At 44.7% G+C, this 27,363-nt stretch overlaps 1 protein-coding gene across 1 annotated transcript in view; it reads right to left on the bottom strand.

The window, feature by feature from the left end:
• The window catches only part of EXOSC8 (exosome component 8), a 198,773-nt gene that overhangs the window by 20,059 nt on the left and 151,351 nt on the right, over positions 1 to 27,363 (bottom strand). The window contains exon 10 of the mRNA XM_085621734.1: positions 4,386 to 4,492. Within this exon, the coding sequence (XP_085477860.1) occupies positions 4,386 to 4,492 (107 nt within the window). The remainder of the gene's footprint in view (positions 1 to 4,385; positions 4,493 to 27,363) is intronic.

Raw genomic sequence — 27,363 nt, 5'->3', positions numbered from 1 at the left:
CCTTTCATCTATGGAGTTCCCGATCATCTAAGCCATTCTGGACCCAGTTTGGTGCCTTTCAACCAGAAAAGCAAACCCAGGACACTAAGACTATGATTACGATCTTCAAGCCTCTGTCCTGGTTTTGAGTGAGGTCGAAGGACGCTGCTCAGAAAGATGGTCTCCTGCATCCTGTTGGTCAAGCACTCCACGTGGCATACACGGACGCTCCCAGGGAATCTGAAGTTTGTGGGCCCAAAATCAGAGGTACCTTCCCAACCACAAACAGATTTCGAAGAGACTAAAAAGCCTGCAGTGGTGGTTACTGTACCACGATTAGGTCAGCTGCAGACCCCTCTCCCTACCCCACCCAGAGCTGAAAGTGGTGACTGATGCATTGAGATCAGCGGTCTCTGGACTCAGGCAGAGGCCAGGCTCCATATGACCTCCTGGAACTCCAGGCCATTCGCTTGGCATTGAAGGCCTTCATTCCGTCAGAAATACTGCATGTTGGAGTTTCCAAGATGTCTCTCACTGGAAGATGTGTTTCGGCTAGAGTGATTATGGGACTACTGTTTGCCTTCTCGACTACATATATTTTGCCCAGAGTTCTGAAGATCAGGACCGACCAGGCCCAAGTTATTCTAGAAGCCTCAGATTGGGCACGGAGAGTATGGTAGCTAAGGCTCTTGGGCTTGAACATCTTTGCTCCGATCAGGAAGACCTGCTGTCACTGTAACTGAACAGGGTTCTGCTCCCGGGCCTTTGTGAGGTCTACCTTGAAGTATTGAAATTGATCGGTGACAGCTGCAAACCTTTGTCGTTCCTCTGGAGATGGTTGATGTCACCTAGCGTTGGGACAAATATGTTGTTTTGTGTGGCACACACCAAACTGACACCCTCCAGGGCGGTTGTTTATTTTGTTTCTCAGCCGGCAAGGATTTGCTTTGGTCACAGTTAAAGGGTACCTTTTGGGCTTTTAATGATTGCAGAACTGGCCTTTGTGGTTTTAATCACCCGTTGTGATAATTTTTTTTTTTTAAAGGGCAGCAACACTTATTTCCTCCCTTCTCTTTTTCCCAAGCCACAGTTGGACCTGAACTTGGTACTCGCATATTTAACGTGCACTCCCTTTGACCTGCTTCGTAGCTGTTCTTTGCAGCTTTTTACCCTCAAAACAGTGTTTCTCGTTGCCATCACCTCGGCTCAGCAAGTGATTGAGCTTCTGGCTCTCGGAGTAAACCCGCCATCTTCCCAGACAAACTGGTTTTGTGGACGCAAGCATTCTTCTTTCGAAAAGTTGTAACCCCGCTCCACGTCGGACAAACCAATACCCTGCCCGCATTCTATGGTCCGTCTCACCCTTTTAAGGAGGAGGATTTACATCGATGGTACGAGACAACACCGGGTAGATAAACAGCTCTTTGTGGGTTTTTGCCAAAAAAGACAAGGTTGTGCAGAAACGGGACCATAACTCGCAGCATCATACTCTACAGTAAAATCTGCTACACACTGGCCAAAAAGTATTCTACAAAAAGATTGCAAGCTCATTCCACCAGGGTCAAAGCTGCTACCACTGCATTGGTGTGCTGAGTTCCTGTCCTGGACATCTGCCAAGCAGCTTCGTGTGCGTCACCCATACATTCATAGAGCACTACGGTCTGGCAAGTCAGGTTTGCAGAGAGGGGCATTTCGCCCGCTTGGTCCTGCAGGACAGTTTGGTTTGAGCCACTTCACAGACATGCCTCCTAATAAGTACAGATCTTGTATCTATTCCAAAGGTGCAGAAACCACAGTTAGAAATCTCTATCAGAAGAACAAGTTAATTACCTATATTAACGCTCTTTCTGGTAGAGACTCTAACCACAGACTCGTCAACAACCCTCCTATCTTTTCCGTTCTGTGAATTGAGCTTTTTCCATATTTCAGATCCAAAGTCTAGGAATTTGCACCTTGGCTAAAGCCAATTGCTGTTGGGCTTTGCATTGGGGATGCCGACAGCCTCGAAAGCGATGGACGTCAGTGTAGGGAGGTGCCTACTTATATAGTTGACCGAAAAGAGGTACATTGTATAAGGAGTGCAAGCAAATCCCAATTGGTTGATAGAGGCACAAATGATAACCCAACTGCTCTTTTTAGTGGTAGCGTGGGCGAGCACTAAGGCTTATCAGAGGGTAGTGCTAAGCATTTATTGTACACACAGTCAGTAAGTGAGACACACACTCCATAAATCCAACAACAATTTATAAAAACAACAGATTTTTATGTGAATTAAGTTACCAAGACTAGCGGAATGGGATAACTACTATTCAAGTTAGGAATTTTTACAGGTTTTAAAAGTTCACAATTTCTGGAGCTGCAATGTTATCCATGGGGGGAAAACGTGCTGCATTTGGGTACTTGCCAGTGACTTGCGGGACTGTTCTACTAAGGCTTAAGGGGAGTATGAGGCAAGGTCAAAGGCAGCACCAACAGGTCACCTCAGGTGGCACTGGGGTGGCCAGGTGCAGAGGTGCGTTTCAGTGTCGGGTTCCCTGTTCACTTCAATGGGGAACGGTCTGTTTGGGGTGCCAGTCCGGGTGATCCCAAAGGGGGACTCAGGTCTTGAGGGTCCTGATAAGACAGGGACCCAGTCGGTTCACTCCAACTCGGACTGGGGGCTTGTATGCAGTGATGCTTTGTCCAGCAGGGTCATGTTGCTGAAGGCACTCGTGGTAATTGGTCCTTGCAGAAAGAGGCTGCAGGCGGCGACTGGAAGTCCAATCTGGGCAAACCCAAAGGTGGGCTCAACTCTTGAGGCCACCAGCAAAGCAACTAAACATTACAGAAGCATATCTGCTCATGCAGATATGTTCTCACATGTGCTATAATGCACCCTAACCTAGAGCTCCAAGGCTTGCTGTAGGAGTAAGGCCATGCTGTGCCTTTGGCAGGGCACACAGGAGTGTGCCTTATCGTGTTTTCAAACATGGTTTGCACCATGTCTCGCTGCCTACAATGGCAGTCTGTGTTTGGGTCCCTCAGGGTGGAATAAGATATGCTGCAGCCCTTAGGGACCCTCTTTAGTACCCATGGCCTAAGGACCTGGGGGTACCATTTACTAGGCACTTACAGGGGTGCTAAAGTCCTTAGCCAATTGTGAAACAATCGGACATCACCTTGTTTCAGGGAAGCAGCACTGGAGGTCTGGTTAGCAGGCCTCAGTGGATTGTCCGAGTCGCAAATCAGCATCCAGTAGCTAAAACGGGGGCCAAAAGTAGGACAATTGCAAAAAAAGCCCGGTTTCCGACAGTCAACACGCTGGAGTAGTGTGTATATGGCCCGCATGTCAATTCCAGAGCGGAACGGCATTAGTGCAGATCCATGTGGTGTCGCCTACTGGTTCACAGAGGTACTGCTTAAAAGTTTCCGGATCCAGCCTGACCGCTGGGGAATATTCAAACTGTGAGGAATCTGCAGTTTGATAGTGTCTCTACCAGAAAGAGCTTAACCAACGGTAAGTAGCTGGTCTGTTTGAATCAAGGCCTTTGTGATACAGAAAGCTGCAGGGTTAAGCAATGGAGACCATATCAATACAGCAGGGACCATATATAGAACACACCCCTCCCCTAAGCTACGGATGCACATCTTGCAAGGATTCTCTATGGACTGTGTTTGAACTACAAAGCCAAAATCCAATAGGTCAAGCAGAAGCATGTAAAATAAAAAAGTATTTGAATGGTTACTAAATTAAAGTGTTGTAATGAGGTGAGAGGACAACTGCATTACCACTTTCACCATGCATGTGTTTTACAAATACCAAGTCACTGACAGCAACGCAAAAGCATGACATGCATGTAGCCCAAGTTTAGAGTTGAACTATTCAGATGTGAAGGTTCTGCACTGTTCCATGGTAGTAGCTAGGGATGATTAGTAACTGGTCCCCATATTGTATTTATCCATCACTGCTATAAACCTTGAAGAAATACTACAACACTCAGCTTCAACAGCATATCAACTGTGCAATACACAACCTGAATAAATACTTCAGATGCTAGGAACGACTCATTGCTAAACATTTGCGAACACTTTAAATTTACTGTGGACCATTTTAAGCTGCAGGTCAACAATGCAGCAGGCCTGAATTATGGTGTTGCTCTGCTCATCCAGCACAACCCAGGAAAGTGCTCAACCATTAAGTGTGCCATTTGTTTGCTTCTATACCAATAATTATTTTTTTTTGGTGCTTACTACCACAGGTTTGCCATCTTTTTTCACTTTTGAGCACATATGTTCCTATCGGATTAGCATGGAAGGAAGAAATGCTGAAATGGCCTAGTCAGGTCTTAAACTCAGCAGTGCCAGAACATACAGCCATCTTGCTGACTTACATCAATTACCTGTGATAATTACATGTATTTACATACCTGGTTTATGAACAGAGCAAAGTCGATTTTCTTCATCAATCACAATGGTTATTGCTCCAGTAGCCAGACTTTCTTCTCCTCCAGTAGGATCAACAATTAGTAAAGTGCTTAAAATAAAAACGTGAATTTTTTACACAAATAATTTATAGTGAATGCACATTAAATATAATTCTAGGTCATTATACAAAGTCACCAAAATGTTCTATTACATACATATGGCTTCTCTTTTTTATAGGGACCTATGAACCCATGACCACACAGATCCTGCTGTGACAACAACTGTGATGGGAACGTTAAAGTAGGGTTATTGTAATTTTTATCAAATGTACTTGCTTGCTGCTTTTAACCTGTTTGTAGTCTACAAAAGTTTGCCAGCTTGTTGGAAGTACTTCTTATGGAAGTGATCACAAAGGCAAATCACATGGCTGGTAAAAGTGGTTCCTTTAGTGAGGCTCCCACTTCAGTGACCATGTGTCAGAATAGATCCTCAGCAATCCTTTGATACCCTATTCCAATGAAGAGCAACAAAATGTAAGGGTAAGCAGAAGGCAACAGAAGTGGCGGACTATACCATTAACAGGCAACCGGCTTACGCTGTCCGGAAAGTGACTAAACCATAAATCAGACAATTACTTTGGAGCCATCAAGAAGTCAAGGGCTTGGTTATAAAAACGTGTTGGGCAAGTGTAATTCCCCCCAAAAAATAGTTTTTGCTGTTAGAGACTTCTAGCCGCAGATTCCTCACCTTTGAACGTTCCCTAGACGTCAGACTGGATCTGAAATTTTGTTCGGTAATACCTCAATGGGCCAATAAGTGGCGCCATGCACACCGTCATTTCGGTCTGGAAATGGCATTCAGAGACTACATAAACGGCACCCATGCATGCTGACATCAGTTGCTTTCTTGTCACACCACCAGATGTACATTCTGACGTCCTAGTCTCTCTGAGACTTGCCTTGATATTTTCAAAAATAGTGAGTGTTCACGGGATGTCACCCCCCTAAAACGATAGTCCCTGTAGGTCTTGAAACCTACTGCAACAAATGTATGTGACAGATCCCAGTAAGGTGTTTCTGTGGTGCTTCGGGTGAAGACATCACTCCAAAGCCTGCGGAGACTATGCGTCAATGAACCCGATGGTCATCGGGGAAAGGAGGTGAACCTTTCGTCTAACACAAGAAAAGTCCTTGTGGGGACCTTTCCAAGTTGCGCTCCGCATCCACGGTTTGTTCTCGGTCCCAGAATCGATAGAGCTCTCAAGAGGTCAGTCTTTGTCATGCTCAAGTCTCAGACTCTGCTCAGTCGCAACCAGAGTTTCTGGGGGCCTTCGGCCAGGCCACGTCAGATCTAAGAGTTCCATGCAGCTATGCTCTGGCTTTTTGGATCCCTGACGACTCCCGCTGGCGTGCCTTCAGGCCCTAAGGAGCCAAGAGGTCTTCCACCTGGGATTCAGCCGGCGGGTCTGCCTCAGCCCCAGCTGGAACCTCCTCATCACCGGCTCCTCCTCAAACTATGCTTCTGGCGTCATGATCCACGCCAGCCCTGTGCACGTCAATTACTATTTCACCACTTTAGGAGGTGGCTCAGATTGTTCTTTCTGGTGCAGAGTCGATGCCAGTCTGACCTCATTCAAAGTTGCACCCGAATCCAGCCAAGGTGCCACTTCCGTTCCTCTTGATCTTCCACCAGGTCATCTCCCACACTGCATAATCTTTACGGAACAAATTCAGAGAAAGATCATGCATGAATAAATTATTTTATTTAGTAACGTGCACAAATCACCCCAACCGGGGTATCTCAGCCCACGTTAGTAAAATAAGGCAAGAGCAGATTTAAAACAATACCGTTTTTAATGCTTTCTCAAATGTGTTCTACTCTCGGCAGGTTCTGACAGAAAATTGCAATTTGTTCCAATGGGTGGGGGCAAATAAGAAAAGGACCTTCTAACACATCAAGATCAAAGAATACGCGAGACTGACAGTAGCCTTCTCACTGGAACGCAGATTCCTAGTATGGTGATAACGTTTGAGCTTCTGGCATAGATACTCAGGACCTTTGCCCAACCGTGCTTTATATAATAAGCAGCACTACTTGAAAGTTATCCTTTTCTTTACTGGTAACCAGTGAAGAGATTTTAAAAGAGAAGCGGAGGCCGTCTGGGCGACTGATTGCAGATCCGCTTTTTTATTTGCACGACCTTATGACCCAGGTGTTGAGTTTGCTTAGCTCTATGAAGCCAACCATTGGTACGAAGACTTACAGGAGGCTAGTGGCCTTGATACCTCCCATGAGACAGCACTATAACAAACCTTCCAGGCCAGCTAGCCACAAAAGAATTTGTTGCCTACGCCATGATAATGAGTAGGGTGGCTTAAGTTCTAGACCTACAGCTTCCTACTTTAGAGGTCAAAACCAATGTTTTAACTATAGTTCTCCAGCCTGGACAGACATCCTCAGAACCTCTCCTGTCCTTTAATGAGGTACTGACAGACACCTTATTAGGTGCTTAGGCTAAACCGTGTTCCAGCTTGCCAGTCACTCGTCAGGTTGCCAGGCGCCATTGCCCTGCTTATTTCCTGTCTCAGCACCCTTCACCAGGCAGCCTCATAGCGCAGGCCCCCACAAGTCGTTCCTTCCCCAATACATTCCATCCACTCCCCAACAGGGAATCTAATCGAGTGGAAGCATTTGGAAAAGGTGTCTTCTTTTCTAAAAGCCTAGCTCTCCATTCCGTCAAAACCAGCTGCTTGTTGGGCCATTATACTCACACCCTTTGGAACTTGGGGGCACATGTCCTCCCTAATATGCATGAATACATTCGTCCTAACCTGTCTCTGGCAATTCAAGATGGTTATGATATGCAGCCAAGTTCACAATTTGTGACCAGCGATGGCTCCTCCACTATGGCGGAGGAGCATCGCCCTCCTCACTCCGCGGAAAAATAAAACTAAAACTATAATGAACCTGAGTTTATTATCGTTTTATTTTGTTTCCCGGCTAAGTCTTGGGGGCGGAGCCAGGGGGATAACAGGGCACCAACAGGAAGTGGTATGCACTGCTATCCGTGCCAAACCGGCATGCGCACTGAAGCAGTCTTTAACCCAATCTGTGTTGCCAGCTGGGAGACAGCAAGCACAGGCCCCTAGTCTCCCAGGCAGTGCTAATCGAGGGCTCTCAGGCCAATCCTGAAGCTGCTCACATGCATGAGTGCAGCTTCAAGATTGGCCTCAGGGGAGTCTGGGAGCCTGTGTCTGCAGTGGAGTCATGAGAGGAGCAGAAGACTGGGAGAAACGGCGGGCTGCATGTGGCAGGTAAGTGCTTTTTTTTCTCCCTGTTTTTCGTGGTCTTCTCTCCCTGTTTTTCGTGGTCTTCTCTCCCTGCTCCGCCACTCTCCTCTGACACCGGCCGCTACTGGCGTTGACACCACAGATTTCATCAGGCGGGCTACAGGCACCAGTGCTGCCATTTGCGTCCATGCATAGCTGCACTCCTCTAGGTTCTCCCGCGATATCCAGTTCTCCCTGATGAACCTGTATTTCGATGAAATTAAACTATTTGAGGGATAAGGCTGACTACGCTCTCGAGGAGCTTAGGGCTACGGCTCGGTCCCTGGGCTCCTCTGTACCACCTCTTCCGCGCAGCAGTTCCACAGTTCCTTTCATGGCTTTGCCTGAGGTGGTTGGACATGAGCATGTTCAGTTCGCGGTGCTCCCTTTTGGTCTCACCAGTGGCCCTCAGGTGTTCACCAAAGTGATGGCAGTAGTTGCTGCACACCTTCGGAGGTCAGGGTACCAGTCTTCCCCTACCTCAATAACTGGCTGTTTAAGGCAGGCCCCTCTAAGGCAGTCGTAAACCACCTCCAGACTATGGCAAACCTCGTCTCATCTTTCGGGTTCACTATGAATGTGCCCAAATCACAACCAACTTGTTTTCAGATGTTCCCCTTCTTCACACACCTTCTGGACACGGTTCAGTATTGTGCCTTTACCCTGTGAAAGAGTCCAGGACATTCAGGCTATGGTCCTGATCTTTCAGCCTCAGTCCTGGATTTCAGTGAAGTACGAGGCTGCTGAGACTGATGGCCTCCTGCATCCTGCTGGTCGAGCACGCCAGTTGACATACGTGAATGCTGCAGTGTGACCCAACATCAAGGGGACCTCTGCAACCACATTCAGATTTCAGAGGAGACTACAACAAATCTGCAGTGGCAGTTGCTGGACTGTGACAGGGTCAGCAGCAGATCCAACTCAGTTCCCCACCCAGAGCTGACTGTGTTGACAGATGCATCGCTTCTGGGTTGGGATGGCCATCTGGGAGAGGTGGAGATCTGAAGCCTCTGGTCTCTGGTGGAATCTTGGCTCCATATCAACCTTCTGGAGCTGAGGGCCATCCGCTTGGTGTTGAAAGCCTTCCTTCTGTTCATCACAGAAAGGTTGGTTCTCCAGAACAATACTGCCTCCATGTGGTACTGCAAAAATCAGGAGGGGGGGGGGGTCACAGACCCTGTGTCAAGGGGTCTTGTACCTCTGGACAGCCTGGGATTTTTCCTGTTGGTGAACCACCTGGCAGAATCCTTGTATGCCAGGGCGGAAGAGTTCCACTTTCAACATTTGGGGGATCACAAATGGAGATGCTGCAAGGTCTTTTCTGCAAATGGGGAGTCACTTGGCTTGATCTGTTTGCCACTGCAATGTCAGCACTTCTGCTTGTTGGAGTTTCCAAGGTGCCTCTTACTCAGACACATTCTACCTCGGGTGAAAGTCAGGACTACCAGCTGATCTCTGCTGCCTAGAGTTCCGAAGATCAGAATGGACTATGCAGAAGTCATACTAGTGGCTCTGGATTGGGCAGTATCCAGAACTCCTGAGCTTGAGCATATGTCCTCCAATGAGTCTGCGCCTACTTGAAGATCTGCTGTCGCAACAACATTGCAGGAGTTAGTGCCTGGGCTTTCGCAATCTCCACCTTCATGCTTGGACATTGACTGGCGACAGCTGAACACCTTCAACTTTCCTCTGGCGGTGGTTGATGCCAGCATGCCTCAACGAAAACTGTATACTGAAGTCTCTGGGATAAATTTGTGACTTGGTGCGTCACACACCAGATTGACCCCCTCCAGGCCAAGTTATCTAACGCTCTGTTATTTGTTCTGTCTCTTGCCCAGCAAGGCTTTGATTCGAGCACAGTTAAGGGTTACCTCTTTCAGCCTTCTTAAGGTTGCCATATCAGCTCTTGTTGTTTAAGTCACCAGTTGTGATGCGATTTTTAAAAAGGCTGCAACACGTTTCCCCCTTCTCCCTCGGTCCTTACCTAATGGGACCTTAATCTGGTCCTGACTTATCTGATGTGCACTCCGTTAGAGCTGCTTCACAGCCCTACTTTACGGCCACTTACTATTAGGACTGTGTTCCTCTTCACCATCCCCTCGGCATTGTGAGTGAGTAAGCTTCAGGCTCTATGTTAATCCACCATACACCTCCTTCCCAGACAAGCTGGGTATGCAGACTCATGCCTACTTTATGCCAAAAGTTGTGTCAAAACGGTCCACATCAGTCAAACTGTCGATCTGACTGTGTTCTATGCTCGCCCTCACCCCTTCAAGTTTTTACATTGATTGTACAAAAGACCACCAGGAGGAAGATAAGCTCTTTGTGAGGTTTACTGGCATGAAAAAAGGTAAGAGAGCAGAAGAAAACCATCTCCTGTTGGATCGTCAATGTGTTGACAATAGGCAGCCTTTAAAAAGACTGCGTGCTCATTGCAACAGGGCCAAAGCTAGCTGCTATCACTGCTTTGACACGCGGAGTCCTTGTCCTAAATATCTACCAGGCAGCTATGTGGCTTCCCTTCACTATTGTCTGGACAGTCAGGTTTGCTCGGAGGCATTTTACCCACTCAGTCCTGCAAGACTTCCTGGTTCGAGTCCATTCACAGACCCACCTCCAAATAGGTACTGCTTTGATATCTATTAAAAATGAAGAGGAGTATGCGATCAGGAGTCTATCAAAAGAGCACGTTACTTCCCTTTGGTAAAGCTCTTTCTGGTAGACTCTAGTGGCAGATTCCTCACGGACCCACCCATCCTCACCGTTCCGTGCTTGGACTCAACATGTTAAAAAAAAAAACTGAAGTCTAGGCCTCCGCGCAGTGCTTTTGATCAGTATCACTCTTGGGGCTCTGCATCTAGTGCATATAGCCTTGAAAGCAAATGATGTCTGCACTCTGGGGTGGTGCTTATACAGGCTTCTCACGTAATTTCCAGAACTGCGTCAGTGAGGAGCCGCACCTACCGGCGCCCCAAGGTACTGCTGAAAAATCTTCCAAAACCAGGCTGACCCCTATTCATCCTTAATAGTGTCTTTAGAAGAAAGGACTAATTCCAAATATAAATGGTGTCTCCTGTTCAAATATATAGTAATCTAATTTCTGAATTGGTAATGTAGACTAAAATCAATGAAAGAGCAAAAGCAAGCCTGAATTCTTAAAAACTCGAAGTATTTCTAAGGTATCATAGCAGTGCTCACCCCATCACTTTCCTGCAATTAGCCTCCAAGCATTTTTTCTTTTTTTGCATTGTGGGTTGCTGATGCGCACAAGTCTCAGATGTTGTACAGGAAGAGAAAGTTACTTACCTTCTGTAACAATCTTTTTGGTGTATACTCTATATTTCTGCAGGTTTCTCACTTGTTGAGTAATTCCAGACATCAAACTGGATCTCGAAACTTCAAAACTGTACGGTACCGATAGCAGGTGCTGGCTTCATATCGAAGCAGAAATTGACACGCAGTGACAACACTGGAGCCATAAAACAGCAAGCCACCCTGGTGCAACAATCTCAGTTTACATGCATGTATTTATTCCAAGCCTTCAGGAGGACTAGATGAAGCGATGGCGATAAACTAGTGCATTGCCAAACTAACTGGAACCTTATTAACATTTTCCCAGTACATCCATCCAGGGGAGGTTGGTCGGGTTGGTGAGGAATCTGCAGATTGATAGAGTATCCACCAGAAGGAAAATGTTACTTACCCTATAAGCATCTGTTTGTGGCATGTAGTGCTATGCATACTCCTGTCATCTAGTGCTTGGCCCGGATGTGTGCAAGTTTTTTTCCCCCAAAGAAGTCCCTCAAGACACAAAGTTTAGTGACTCCACCAATACTGGGTAATGCACATCGGCTCCATTGTTAGATTTTTTCTTGTGCACAGCGGGTGAGTATGTAGCTGGAGCAGAGACAGCAAGAAGAAGATGGCCATGCGAAGAAAGATGAAAGAAAAGTATCTGCAACATCGAAAAGCCTTCCGGGGAGGAGGGTGGGTGCATGTGCATCTACAGCACTACATGCCATGAGCAGATGCTTACATGGTAACATTTTCAATTTGTGGCCTGTGTCGATGTATACTGTGCATAGACTATAAAGCAGTCCTCCCTAAAGTGGTGCCTAGCCAGAGAATGTTGTAGAAGACTGAAAAAGTGTACGCAGGACAGCTTGGCCAACATTAGCTTGTTGGCGAGCTGAGACAATCACACAGTAATGTTTGGCAAACGTGTGTGTAGTAGGAAGATCCTTTTTTTATTGGTTGAGTGGGGCCTGGGAGCGATAGGCAAAGATCTTTTAGCTATGGCCTAACCGGTCTGTATACATTTAGTAACCAGTGTGCTATACCTGTTTTAGAGACAGCATGCCCCTGTGTGGCTGTGTGCGCCTGTGTGGTTTAGAAAAAAAGACAAAGACCTGCTGCGTCATGCTGAAGGGTTTTATTCGGCCAACGTAATACATAAGGGCTCTTTTAACATCTAATGTGTGAAGAGCTTATTCTACTACTGATTCTGGATGTAGGAAGAAAACTGGGAGTTCTATGGTTTGATGAAAGTGAAAGCTAGATCCAACCTTAGGCCTCCCTTCGAACCACTACGCTCTTGTCTGGAATGTAGCCTTTTTGCTATCACTTCTCTCAGGAGAGTAAGTGAACTGTCTAACAGTGGAGGAACCTTTTACCTAGGTACGCAGGAATAGGGTAGTTCTCAGAACATGCCCGTTTTTTTTCTCTGAAGCGGTTTACCCTTTCCATGTAAGCCAAACAATTGATTGCCCAATTTCTTCCCACACCCAAAGTCTATAGCGGATCATATTACATACACTTATTGTCAAAAACAGGAACTAGGTTCTTCTGCAAAATCTAAAATCAGATTTAAGAAATACAATTTCCAAGGGTGGGATTGCCACATTGATTGTAAATGGAGTACCAACATGGGGTGTTACCCTAAAGCTAAGCTTATGTTACATATAGTACCTACAGCATCCCACTTGGAAGAAAAGAGCTAGTATGGGCTTCTAAGGAAACATTACAATTTCAGGAATCTGTAATGGTGCTACATGGTGAACGCTAAACTCATTCACCCAACTTAGTGCGGCTATCCAGTGTTAACAGGAGTGCTTAGTTGGCCAAGCAGTCTTTATTTTCATACATAGCTTTTGTTAGGTAGTATCAAAAAACAATAAATAATATCATTTGATCAAAAGGGGAACAGAGAATTCATGTATAGTAAAAACTTCCAGCTAAAGCGCCAAAGTCCACAGAAAGTCCTCATCAATCAGGATAAAAGTGCAAAAGCTGTTTGAATTTCCTCAGTTGAATAATCCTCCCAGCATGTAACTATTCAAACTTTATAACCTTGTGTACTTTGGCATGCCATTGGCTTAGAGAAGGACACCTTGCTAATTTCCAGTATTGCAAAAATCAACAACCGTTCAACAGAAATGAAAATGGATATACAAATTTATTTGTGTTCCATTTTTGATAAAGCCCTTTTGTTTTCCAAGTGATCACATACCACTGTGCAGAGACTGGTAACACTCTTTTCAAGAGCCGTTGACTCATATACTCAAATATTTAATACCAAAAAGTTTTCAAAGTCGGGCAAGAATAAAAGAAGTAAACCCAATCTGCTTATGAAGCTTCATTACATTTAAAGCATTGATTTAAAACATTTATGCAAAAACCATGGCATATAATATAGTATCCATCTAGCAAAGAATTCCATCCTCTTAATTTTGGCAGTTCTTGCAATTGCTTGCTAATTAGACTAAATCACAGGATTTTATACCAAGTACTGACTCCTAACAGTGTATTTCTATTAGCAGTTTTAACACCAACTGAGTAAAAACACAAACTGGGAAGTAATCCTTCAGAAATTTCATAATTTGGGCAAAACTAAACTGGACCCACCCTCATTCCCTTGTAAAATAATCTGATCCCAGGTCTTCAACGAGTCATTTATAATAAAATCAGCTATTGTTTTATAGCCCAAATAATTCTACTGCTCAATTATTTTGACAGGTAAATGTAGCCACAAACTCCCATAATCAGCCACCAGCAAAAATGGTTGGCAATCTGGCATCATATATTACAGGCATATTCTTTTTTGGGGGGTGGGGGGGGTGGGGGGGGGAGGGGGATCATTCCCAAAACAAGCGAAAAAATTAAAAAGTTGAAGCTCTGTCTCCTTTAACAGTGAATTTAAACGTTATCAAAAAGGTCGGATCTCTATAGAGTCAAGAGACACTATCTAATAAGGTTGCAACAGATTACAATTAAGAAAGACATTGACCCCCCTGATCCTTATCAGTACGTAAACCTCCTTAAAATAACCTTTATTCACCTTAATCGGAAATTTAATAATTAAAACAAAGGTTTGATCGACATTTTGATTAGAGAAACTCAACCAATAATAGACAAGGGTAAAAATCTCTCCAACAATTTCCTAACCTTGTTTAACTTAGCCATATAATTTAACTCAAATAAATCGGGAAGATTAGATGTAATAAAAATCCCTAAATAACTAATAAGCTGCGTCAGGAGAATTGGTTCCTAATTTCAACTAGGAGAACTGACTGTAGCACTGAATAAGGAGATTTCAGATTTACTGTAATTAACCTTGTATTGTACTATTAAAGTGAACTCATTGATCTTATATTATAATATTGCCATCTTATGTTTCTACATAAAGAATAATGTCATTGGCAAATAACTTTAACGTGGATACACCAGAGAGAGGAGGTGGAATTAAATTATCATTGCAAAGCAAATAAGTCAGAGGTTCAATAAAGAAAGTCACCAAAATGGGCCACAATAGGGAGCCCAGATGAGTGCCACGAGAAACTATAATTTGGCACACTTCACTAGAGATAACAGTTCTAGCTACAGCACCCAAATATAGATTCATTACAATTTGAACAAATTGTGCAGGATAACAAAAAGTGCTCAAAATCTGAAGCTAAGCTGACCAGTGAAAAGCCTTTTCACTGTTGATCATCAAAATTGCAGCTTTGGTCATATTCACTGTAAAATAGTCTGTAGCCTGTATCAATTAATCATTATTGATCAGAATAGATCTTTGGGGCAAAAATTCATTCTGATCCTTGTAGCTCAACCTTTGGGCAATGGTTATAATTCTATTAACCAGAAGTTACGTAAATAGTTTATAATCCGCATTAAGCCAGTTGATAGGCCCATAAGAATTAGGGTGATTAGCCAGTTTGTCTTTTAAAGCAAAATTAACACATTTGATTCTGAAAAAGATGCCGGAATTGGGGTACCTTATATAGTTTAATTAAACAGCTTCATCATAAAGTCCTGGTGCGATGTAAAAAACTCTTTATAGACCTCAATAGGCATGCCATCATTAGCTTTTACATTTGTGAAGGAGGCTATACCTTCCTTAATGTCTGTGGATGTAATCAGACTCATGACATCCCTTTGCTGATAACTGATAATGTCGAAAGCTGCACTGAATCAAGTAAATTCGTTATTGCATATTGTGAAACAGTACTAACAGCCTGATGAAGAGAAATATAGTGATTTAAAAACAAGCATTTGCAATACAATAGGTCTCGCATTTGCGAGAGTTTAGGCTACTGGCATTGTAAATGACAATGGCTTTTTTATTTATGTTTTAAAAAACACAAATTAAAGGCACTGTCATTTACAATGTCATTGTCATTTACAATGCCATTAACTTAAACTCTCGCAAATGTGAGATCTATTGCATTGCAAATGCCTGTAAAAGTGCCCCATGTGCGCTTTCAATTTAATAGCGTCCATGCCCTCTTCTTTAGATATGGCTCGTCTAAAGAAAGGAGTGCGGCCGCCATTAAAGTGAAAGCGCAGTATGGGGCGTTTCTCCCCAAAAAATAAAAAACATTTGTTTGTCAAGTTGATAGACAAACCTATATTTTTTGTAAAAGCGCCCCATGCCACGCTTTCACTTTAAAGGTGGCCACGCCCCCTTTTTATTTAAGACGCGGCTTATCTAAAGAAAGGGGTGCGGGCGCCATTAAAGTGAAAGCGCAATATGGGGCACTTTTACAAAAAGAAACAAGCATTGGCATAGCCAATAGGTCTCGCCTTTGGGACCCTATAAGTGTTTAGCCAGTTTAGTTTCGACTAGAATTTATTTTTGCATTTTTCATGTAGCGCAAACTCGACCCGAAGGTATTGCAGCACTTTACATGAGCACCAGTTACATTACACAAAGTCACATATATACAGGAATGGGGCAACTAAGTGATTTGCCCAGGATCACAGGATGTTGAGCCGACACAGATTGGAACCTCGTTCCCCAGGGCCAAAGTACCAGCTCCTAGCGTTATGCCACATCCTCTCATTTCCAACAGCAAAGAGTGCCTGAGACGTGCCTTTTTCACAACCCATGACAGCCCCCTCGTCTGCCGAAAGCGCCTTGAGTCAGCCAGCACGCTAGCGGTTTATGAATCAATTAATTCCATGGCCATACGGTTTAATGTGGCAGCGCATTAACCCACTGAGTTATCGCTCTCTTTTATCTAGTCGGGGGCAAGTTGGTCTCGAAATGAGTTTTTTCCACACACACATATATGCACACGGGGAAACCTGATCACGTGGTTACAAGGAGTGCCAGGACAGACAGACCTATAACCACAAAGCATACCAGACCTACGAGCGGGTCAGCACGAAGCCTCTAAGCACTAGACGAATTCAGCTCTGCTTTATACAGAGGGTTGTGCTGGCGAGATCTATTCGAAGTGCTCAACACGCAAAAGGCACCCCCGCCTCTTTCCATTATGTAGGAATCGTGAGTGAATAAAGACAATGCAGGGAACAGATACCTTCGGGTCGAGTTTGTGCTACGTAAGTGTGCAAAAAAAGAAAACTGAGGCAAACCTTGAATTACACATACTATTTGCAGCCAAAGCAGACTTCCAGTGCCTTGTTAATTAATGTTCGTGTTAGCGAGTGTTGTAGAGCTCTTTACCACCATTTGAGGTTTCTTGACGCTACTAGAGAACAACTTGCATAGTGCAAAAGCAGATAGATGGATCACCCGAACAGGAAAGTTGTAAATCTTTTATCAAAGTCAGTTAGCTTCTGCTTCTATAGTGCCAACCCTAATTTATTTTCATCAACAGCAAAGGGCGCACAATTATTAGAACGAAAAAAACATATGTTTTGTGAATTCCGCTAAAAGTGAAAGGCAGAGGAGAGGTCACACAACAGAAAGAGTACAGTGAGCACATATTTTCCCTTGCTGCAGAAATCCCCAGGCCGCGTTTTTACAGAAGCATGCTGCAGTGTGTGAGAAACTCGTCCACCTCGGCCCTGGGACGGCAGCTCTCAGCCCAGGACTGGGCTCGAGCCGAAGGGGTCACCAGCATCACTCGGCGTGAACTCTGCGTGAACCCGAGATTGGGGCTTCGCTGACGAGCAGTTTGTTGTTAGCTGCCTTTTCAACAGCCATTCACTTTCAATGTGATTGCCCCCGAGGAGAACGGCCGAACACCTCAATGGGCCGAAAGAGTGAAGTTTGAAGGGGAGTGCGATACAGTAAGCACTCAGGGAGCACAGGAGACGAAAGTGTAGCAAAAAGTTGGAGCCTGTCTATGAAAGCACAACTTATTACAGGAGGCAGGCAGCGGGTGAAAAGCATAGCTACTCAATATCTAAGTAGCCAGTCCTGCATTGTCACTAAAATAAAATTCCAGAATTAAACAAGCACTGAAACACAAGCACCGCGGCCGCGAAAGAACATATGGCCCCTGCGCGCCTGTGACGCTCGATAAACAAGTGGGAGGGGTGGGGGAGTGCGGCCGAGAGCACACACAGCGTTTCCCTTGCGGGAGCGAGCAGGGGCACCATCTGTTTGAAAGTTAATTACAAACATATGTCGCCAAAGCACGCTCTTGCAAGGGAATCGCCAAACGTGAACGCGTTGCCATTGAAAGCAATGCAAAGCGTGCACGTTTTTGGGTGGAAAAGCGAATCGATTTCAAGAGGTCTCATATGCAGCGCATGCGCGCTGCGTAGGCGAGACCTAAAAAAAAAAAGCATCCGTTTGTCAAGTTGACAAACATTTTTTGGGGTGAAGCGTCCCATGCCACACTTTTACTTTAATGGCCCCTTTCTTTAGACGCGGCTCATGCTCATCTAAAGAAAGGTGAGCTGCTGCCCTTAAGTGGATTCAAGATAGCCTGGCTGATGAGGGTTATGAACCCGAAACCGGTCCCCGGATGCTTGCTTCCGGTCCAGGGAACATATGGCTTGGCAGTTCGGGCTGAACTGTTCCCATGAGGCACAGGGTCAGTCTGATTTGCATATGGCCATGTCTGAACGGGGGTGGTGGAGTGAGCTAAAGAATGATGATGGATTAAACCCAGATCAGTTGACTGGGGGTGAGTGTTTGATTTGCTCAAACGCTCCGTCCATCATACTCTTTGGTATCGCTTTATTCGCCTTAAAGTGATAGCATGGTATGGGGCGCTTTTACACACAAAAAAACATTTGCTGCACCCTTGCAGTAAATGAACTATGTGCCTGCAATAGGGGCAAATCATTGAAAAAAATAGTGCTCACAGACTGTAGATAAAACAGACCATGTAACAACACAAGTAAAAAGTCCAGTCCTTATGGGAAATTACAAATGCAGATAAGGAGGTACCAAGGAGGGACTACTAAGCCTATTCATGAATTAAAAGCAACCAATTAGAAACTACAGTAACCGGAGCCAATTTAAAAGATAGGTGAAAAATGGGCAGAGCTTCAAGTCCATACCTGAATACAGCATGCCTCGCAGAGCAGCTCATGCGCTGCCCAGGCTCGATCTAAAAATTACTTTTTTGAGAGAGTGAAGATGGGCTGTTTCCCATTTTTTCGCTTCCTCTTTTCAGTCCTCTGATATTTCTTCAATCTGCTCTCTCTGCTTGTTTTGGCATAGCAGCACATAAAATCCCTAGGACCAAACTCTTGCACTGGTAATACAAGCGTATTGACCTTAGAGCAGAAAGTCGCATTTACCAAAAAGCATTTCTGATCGCCATTCAAGAGTCTCATTTCTGAGTCTGAGGCTCCCTATATTCCTGCTGCTTGCCTGCTTCCTTCAGAGGCGAGTATGAGCAATACATGTACTAACTGCATCACTGCTAACATTTGAAAAATATTTTGTAGCAGATTCAATGGATTTTTCCTTCTAATGTGATTCTTTTGTCGAGCAGCCATAGTTTTGTTTCCGTAAGTATTTATATTTAAACAAAATGTTTTTTTTATTTTTATTCCGGTCAATTACTGTTAATTGGACTTAACATCGGTTCTTGTTGTCCTCTGATTTTTTTCACTTTTGTTCCATGTGGCCCCTCCCTGAGGCTGTTTCTATTATATAGAAAGAAGTTTTGTGGGGGTTTTCTCCATTCATGGCAGTTATCTCGCATTTTTGTTCTCTTATCTTGGTTCTTGAACATGCTGATAGAGGTCTACTTTCTCCTGACCCAACATGAAGAATCCTGAAAGGTGAAAATTAAGAGGTTCTAGGCCCTAAATCTACCATACCTCTGCTAAGTCAGTGGCATTCAAGAATGGTTGAGGTGGGTACAAAGGCAACCGCAGTGTTGGATCCCGATTTAGTTAAGCACAAGACTTCTACAAAGTAGGCATCAGAGAACTGATGGGTGTAGCAGTAAACCTCTCTCATCTCTACTTTTGCGTAATCTAAAAGATGTTACATCTTCATCACTACCCGACTGTAATATTCGCTCTGCTTCATTATTGTACACTAGGCTGATTATAGTGCACTGGCTGAAACCTTATATTTAGAGCTTCAAGTAGGGAGGGGAGTCCAGTAGACAAATGGACAGCAGGTAGACAGGTGGGTAGAATGCAGAGAGAAACAGCCAGCTCTGCCACATGATTTTATTTTCCAGTGTTGCATAATGCTGTAGACCCTGGGGATAAATATAAGCAATACAGGTAGAGGAATAGATTGCAGGATAGAGCAAGTAGTCTGAATGGCTAAAACAGTGTTGTGGAGGGCAGGGAGTATGTTAGGGCAAACGGGGCACAAAGTTTAAGTGGTATTGTGTGGGGATTCTTTGTGGTATGACTTTATTGTAATTGCATTGAAATACAGTTTCCTACCCTGATAAGGCATTGAAATGAATCAGCAGATGGGTAGCACGCTACACTGTGCTTGGTTGTAAGCTTGCTGATTGGAGTGTGGCCTACATGCAAAGCACTTGTGTTGTGCAAGGGTGACCAGATTGGTGCTCTTTTGAGTCACATTGCAGATGCGTGTATTGGTGGGAAGAGAAAAAAAGTGTAGAGAGCAGGTACTTCACATTAATTTGATTGCTATGCACGATTGAGCAGGTATCAATTAAGTCAATTTAATAAATAGCATAGATTTTCATTTAAAAAATGTTAAATCATTACGGAATTGCAAAGCTAAGGCTGGAACACTCATGGTACCTGTAAGACTTTTATCTGACATGTCTGTTTTGAATAGCTTCCGAGCTTGCGACTCAAAAGTTTAACTATATTGGAACACTATCCTCAACTGAGCTTCGAGTAGCTCTTTTTACCTTTGAATAGAATCAAGGCTGTTTGGAACTAGGCACAGTATTATGGTCACAGCGTCCATCTACAATAAACTGCACCCAACACAGACAGGAGTATAAATGATTCATCTCTTGGAAACCGGCACTTTGAAGCGGCCACTGCAGGTGCTATGTCCGGATGAAATGTCTATCACTGGATTGAAAGCTTGGTGTCCCTACTTACATTTAGTGCTTTAAAGGGAAATATAGAAGTACATGTACTCACTCTTTAGAGTACCTGTTTGCTCCTAAGAAGTGCTGGTACTCTGTCATTAAATTTATTGCAGCGGTGCTGAGAAGTGCAGATGCTCTCACTTTCATATTAAAGAAGTGCAGGTACTCAGTACCGGATAGTACCTGCCATTTACACACTGGGCATAATTGTACTCGCCGTTGCCATAGAAATTCTAATTATCTGTTCAACACACAACATGCAAATGTGTTCCGCAGAAGAGACCACAATGCTCCAGTACTCACTGTGTAAACCATCATCCAATGACAAATGTCTCTATAGATATCCTGAAAACCTTCCTCTCCTCTAAAAAAGGTTTAATCTTGATTCATTTCAATAGGATATTTAAAAAATCTCTTGAGCTCACAAGACCGTGTGACGCAAAAGGTTGAGAAGTATGCAATAGGTTTGTCTCTGACTAGTACACAGACGCAAACTCTGGAAGACAAAACTAAGTCTTGTAGAATACAGAAGAGATGTCATTTGGCTATGGTAACCAAAATAAACAAAAAATATGCCTGCGGCTCGCTCCGCTGTAACATGCTCTGTTATGGCCAGTTGTGCCTAGTTACTGCTCGCATTCCTTGATAGAAAGGCATCTGACCATGGTGCATCTAATACGTAATCAGTGCTGAATAGAAAGGGAGGCGGCCGGGCCTGTACAAAAGGAGAAGGCTCTCACTTGAGAGAGCTGAACTCTGGGCAGCCGAGATCCTGGACTGGAAAAGCGGGGACACAGGAAACAAGCGACATCTGAATTACGGGCAGGCGAGACCTATTGCATTGCACATATTTGTTTTTACTAGTGCCCATGCGGTGCTTTCGCATTCATAGAGGCCGCACTCCTTTCTTTACACAAACCACGTCTAAAGAAAGGGGCTTGACCTCTTTTAACGTGAAAGCGCCACATGAGCGCTAGTAAACATAATGAATAAATAAACAAAAACAAATAAGTAAGTAAGCGCGGCCGCTATACTTTGCTGACCACACTGCTAAAATAAATAAAACACAGCTGCTTTAGTTAAAGCGGACCACCATTAATAAAAAAATTAAAATGTGGGCAGCGTGCTGGCGGTAGTGCGTGGAGTAGGGCCAAATTATGAAATAAAAAAGTTCAGAGCCAAAATAAAGCAGACGTGTAGCAAGACAAGTAGAAGGTCCAGTTGTTTTGGGAGGGAACAAATGTTGACTCCCATAACAACTGGAGGACTAACAAGGGGGGACTAACAAACCCAATAATGAATCAGAAGCCAGCGTTGAGAAAGGACAATTATACAAGCCAATTAAAAATATGGGCGGAGAGTGGGCATGGCTTCCAATGCATACCCTAATACAACATGCCTCGCAGAGCGAGCAGCGCATGCGCGCTGCCCTTAGGATCGACCTAAAAAACCTGAATATGAATACATTGGCTGTCAGGGTGTTTATGATAGGATCCATGTAGTTCAAAATGGTGCTACTGTTTGATCTAACTTTCTTGACCAGGCTAGAAACTTCTTTATATGTTCGCTTTCTTCATGAACATTTTGCAGAGCCGTTTTCTCATTTAACAATTCTTCTTTCAGAAAAAAGTTCTGCAAACTTTGTTCAGCCTGAGATAGTGACTTATAATTCTAAAATTTGCACGGTTTCCCTTTCTAAATATCTACCTGTAACTTCTAATTTCTGGATTATGTAATTTATTTATCTTTGCCGTAAAACCAATCACCTGTCTCCTAAGACATGCTTCAATGCTTCCCACACAGTGAAGATTGGGGCAAGTTAAGGTTGAGATGAAAAAATTCTTAATATAAGTCCAGGCTGCCTCTTCGAATACTGCATAGCAGGGATCTGTCAAAATTCCACCTATGACTGACAACCTCCCTCAGCGCAACCTGTATCTGAATCGATATTACAGAATAAGAAAAGAGACTTAACTGCAGATTCCTTACCCCAGAATATTCCCCAGGCATTGGACTGAATCCAGAAAATCTTATGAAGTAACTCTGCATGCAGGTAGGGGACACCAACAGCTATGCATCGGCGGTGTCCACGCCGGAAGTTGTGTGTGTAGTGTCTATGTAGGTGCTATCTCAGCACCCTGACGTCAGTTTCTTTCTTTCCTCACTAACAGTTGCAGATCCGAAGAGCTACCTTGGTCACTTTTTTCAACCAACTTTTCCCCAACTTTTGATGAGCCATTTTTCCAACGCTAACCTCTTCTCCGTGCCTCCCAGAGTTTGACAAAGCCGCATAACTCTTGTTAAATTTTAGGAGTTTTATATAAGACCATGGCCTGCATCTTTGGGCGGCTGACCCCCTATGGCATGTCTAATGGCCCCAAAGAGCGAGAAGTGTTCCACCTGGATTACCGTCGGCATATCCACCCCCACAATGCTGGCTGGAACCTCTGAATCTGTTCCGAGCCCAATTCTGGCTCCACAACCTTTGTCAGAGTTTGGTCTCTTGACGCCGTTAACGATGTCACAACACTGCACGAAGAGGGTGACCCTATTGTTCTCCCGAGAGTGTTTAGTGGTGCAAGCTTCGATAGCCAGAGCCAGAGCCAACCCAGGTGCTTTTCCCACTGCAACCGCTGGAGAGGAAGTCGAAAAGATAGGAAACTGTTGGGAAAAAGATTCTGACCTCCACCAGTCTCTGCCTGTGGTCGGTTAATACCTCTTGCCAAGCTCAATGGCCGGGATGCAGTGAAATTCACCATAAGGTGTGGATTGGACACCACTGACTCAATTCGCAGAGCAATGGACTCTACAGTAGCTCTTCAGCACCACCTGGTTGCGGTCAACTGGCTTTTTGGGAGATGTGCAGGTGAACCTCACCAACATACTCTTTGATGGCTCTCGCCTTTGGTGGCAACACGGCGGAAGCAGTGCTGGAGCAATTTAAGGATACAATGGTCATGGCGCGTTCCTTGGGCTTATCTGCAGCCCTATGCCAACTGCATCATTTTTTGTCCCACCTGCAGCTACGTTAAGGAGCTTCAGCCCAACGAATTCCAGCCATACCCAAAAGACCAGCAGGCTTCCCAGTATTTTTGTGGCCATGGCAGAGGTTCCCAAAGACCTTGCAGACACCAGGGACACTGTACTGTGTAGTGCTCTACCCCTGCCACCACCAAACCTCTTTCATGCGCCCTCCTCGAATTACTGCTATCCGTCCGTACAACAGCTGTCGGAGGACCACCTGTCCTTATCACATCAGGAGAAGTAGGCTTTTTGGCCAAAGGAGTCATCAAGAGAGCTCCAACACCAGAAGTAGATCATGGTTGATGCTTCTGTAGTTTCTGGTGCTGAAAGTTGAAATTACATTTTAAATTGTTACAGATGTGGACAACAAATACCATGGGAAGACAGCAATAAAAACATGCTCCCAAATGTGACTACTCTGTTCTTTCCTACCACTGTGATAGGAACATAGTAATACATTGCTGATGGACTTCATCAATGTCAAACAAAGGGATCTGTCCACTAAGGTCGCAGCCATAACACCGGACCCTTGCTGTTCAGGGCTGAGGGTGCATGGATGTGCAGACTCGTGTTACAGATGAGGCAAGAAATTAAGATACGGAATATGCTACTTACCAGTATGCATCTGTTCTTGGCATGTAGAGCTGCAGAGCCACACACTAAGGATAGTAGATCGCGATCTGGTGTTGGGCTCGGATGCTTGCATGTTGTTGTTGTCTACGGAAGAAGTCTTTGGTCACGAGATAGGCGACTCCTCCCTTGGACTACAGTGCGCATGGGCATCCACTCCATCCTCAGATTCTTTTTTGCCATGATGGGAAATGGAGTTTGTAAAAAGAGAGAGATGTCCATGTGTAATGTCTAAGTAAGACGATGCTGGAACAGATACAGGTCCCGGGGAGGTGGGTGGGCGTGTGTGGCTCTGAAGCTCTACATGCCAAGAACAGATGCATACTGGTAAGTAGCATATTCCATTCGAGGCACATGAGCTGCAGATCACACACTTAGGATAGACTATATAGCAGTGTCTCCCCTAGCGGTGGTCACCTGTATCGGTTGCAGCAGTGGAATAAGGTTTTAAGGACAGCCTGACCTACTGAAGCTTGTTGTTTTGCTTGCACATCAACACAGTAGTGTTTAGTGAAGGTATGTGTTGTAGACCATGTGGCTGCCTTACAAATGTCTTCTAAGGGAATGTTTCCTAAGAATGCCATGGAAGCCCCTATTTTGCGTGTGGAATGCGCTCTAGGGGGAACTGACAGTGAGCGTTTAGCCTTGTGGTAGCATATTTGGATAGATTTAACTATCCACCTGGCTATCCCGGATTTGGAAATGGGGTTGCCTTTATGTGGTGGAGAGAAAGCACCAAAAATTTGTTTGGTTTTGCGGAATGATTTGGTTCTGTCAATGTAGTAAAGCAGGGCTCTTTTAAAGTCTAAGCTATGAAGAGCTCTTTCAGCTACCGAGTCCGGTTTGGGAAGAACACTGGTAGCTCAACTGATTGGTTAAGATGGAAGGGAGATATGACTTATCGGGAATTTCGGATTTGTTCCAAGAACCACTTTGCTGCGGTGTAATTGTAGGAATGGTATGGTTAAAGCCTGGATTTCACTTACCCTTCTTAGGGAAGTGATAGCAATAAGGAAAGCCACTTTCCATGTGAGGAACTGCAGTTCGCATTTATGCATAGGTTCAAATGGGGGTCCTATGAGCCTTATAAGAACAAAGTTTAGATTCCACACTGGAGAGGGTGGTAATCTGGGCGGAATAATCCTCTTAAGGCCTTCCATGAAGGTTATAATCGCAGGTACTCTAAATAGTGACAAGTGTTGTCGATTTTGTAAGTAGGCTGCTAATGCTGCTAGGTGGAGACGTATGGACGAGTATGCTAAATTACATCTTTGCAAGTGTAGTAAGTAGCAAATGATGTTCTGGATGGATGCATCCAGTGGGCGTATATCATTGTTAGTGCAGTAAATGGCAAATCTTTTCCATTTTGCAGCGTAGCAGGCTCTAGTGGTAGGTCGCCTGGCCTCTTTTATAATATTCATGCAGTCTGGTGGTAGGTTGAGGTAACCGAACTCTAGGACTTCAGGAGCCAGATCAATAGATTCAGTTGACCTGGATCTGGGTGTCTGATTTCTCCATCGTTCTGGGTTAATAAGGACGGGGAGAGGCGCAGTTTTTGGTGTGGAACTAGAGAGAGTTCCAGCAGTGTTGTGAACCAAGGCTGGCGTGCCCATGTGGGAGCTACTAGAATCAGTTTGAGAGACTGTTGCCAGAGCTTGCGTACCACGAATGGAATGAGTGGGAGAGGCGGAAAAGCGTACGCAAATCTGCCTGACCAGTTCATCCATATCGCATTGCCCTTCGACTGGGTGGGGAAACCTGGCGGCGAAGGTTGGGCATTTTGCGTTTTCGTGTGTGGCGAACAGATCTATGTCTGGTTGGCCCCATTGTTGGAAAAAGGGGAGTAGGACTTGTGGATGTAATTCCCATTCGTGGATCTGTTGAGTGTCGACTTAACAGTTCGGCAATCTGATTGTGAACTCCTGGAAGGTGTTCTGCAAGTAGGTATATGTTCTGGGGAACGGCCCATCTCCAAATGTTCTGTGCGAGCTGGGACAGCTGGAGAGAATGTGTGCCTCCTTGTTTTTGTATATAATACATGGCTGTCATGTTGTCCGTACGGATGAGGACAGTTTTGTTCTGGAGATGTATTTGGAATGATTTTAGTGCTAGGAATATTGCCAGTAGTTCCAGGTAATTGATATGGAGCACTTTCTGTTGAGTGGTCCATTTGCCCTGAGTGGTGTGTCCTAGGAGATGGGCTCCCCATCTCGTGAGTGATGTGTCCGTTGTTAGCACTATTTGTGGAAGAGGCTCGAGGAACGGCCGCCCTTTGGACAGGTTTATTGTGTTCCACCATTTTAGAGAGCGATGTGAGCGGCTGTCCACCAACACCAGATCTGTTAGTTGTCCGTGAGCCTGATTCCACTGACGTGCTAGACACTCTTGCAAGGGACGCATTTGTAGTCTTGCATAAGGCACAATGAAGATGCTTGACGCCATCATGCCTATGAGTTGCATGAACACTCTTGCTGGAAGAGAGTGTTGGGTTTGAAATTTTGCGATCAGAGCTTGTATATTGGCTATCCTGGCTGGGCTGGGATATGCTAGGGCTTTGGAGGTATTTATGGTGGCTCCCAGATATTGATGTATGTGGGAGGGTTGGAGATGAGATATGGGATAGTTTATTGTGAATCCCAAGCTGTGTAAGAGTTGAATAGTTTGGTGAGTGTGTAGAACGCATTTGTTGAATGAGTTGGCTTTTATTAGCCAGTCGTCTAGATACGGGAAGACATGAATTTGTTGTCTTCTGAGATGCGCTGCTACAACTGCTAGACATTTGGTGAATACTCTGGGCGCAGTAGTCACCCCGAATGGAAAGACTGTAAACTGATAGTGTTGTCCGTCCACCACAAACCTTGGGTACTTCCTGTGAGCAGGATGTATGGGAATGTGAAAATAAGCGTCCTTGAGATCTAGTGTGGCACGGAAATCGCCTTGTTGTAGTAGTGGAAGCACTTGTTGAAGAGTGATCATATGGAAATGATCTGAGTTTATATACAGATTTAGGGGTCTGAGGTCGAGTATTGGTCTTAGAGTCCTGTCCTTTTTGGGGAATAGGAAGTACAGTGAGTATACCCCTGTACCCTGATGTTGTAAGGGAACTGGTTCTATTGCGTGTTTTTGAAGCAATGAGAGAACCTCTTGTTTGAGGAGCGCAAGATGGTCTGGTGACATGGAACGCTGCTTGGGTGGTATGTGTGGGGGGGTAGTGGTGAGTTCCAGACAGTAACCATACTGGATAATTT

The sequence above is a fragment of the Triturus cristatus genome, chromosome 8, assembly GCF_964204655.1.
Source record: "Triturus cristatus chromosome 8, aTriCri1.1, whole genome shotgun sequence".
NCBI classification, from domain to species: domain Eukaryota; kingdom Metazoa; phylum Chordata; class Amphibia; order Caudata; family Salamandridae; genus Triturus; species Triturus cristatus.
The sequence above is the reverse complement of the archived record's forward strand: the minus strand, read 5'-3'. Positions and strand labels throughout refer to the sequence as shown.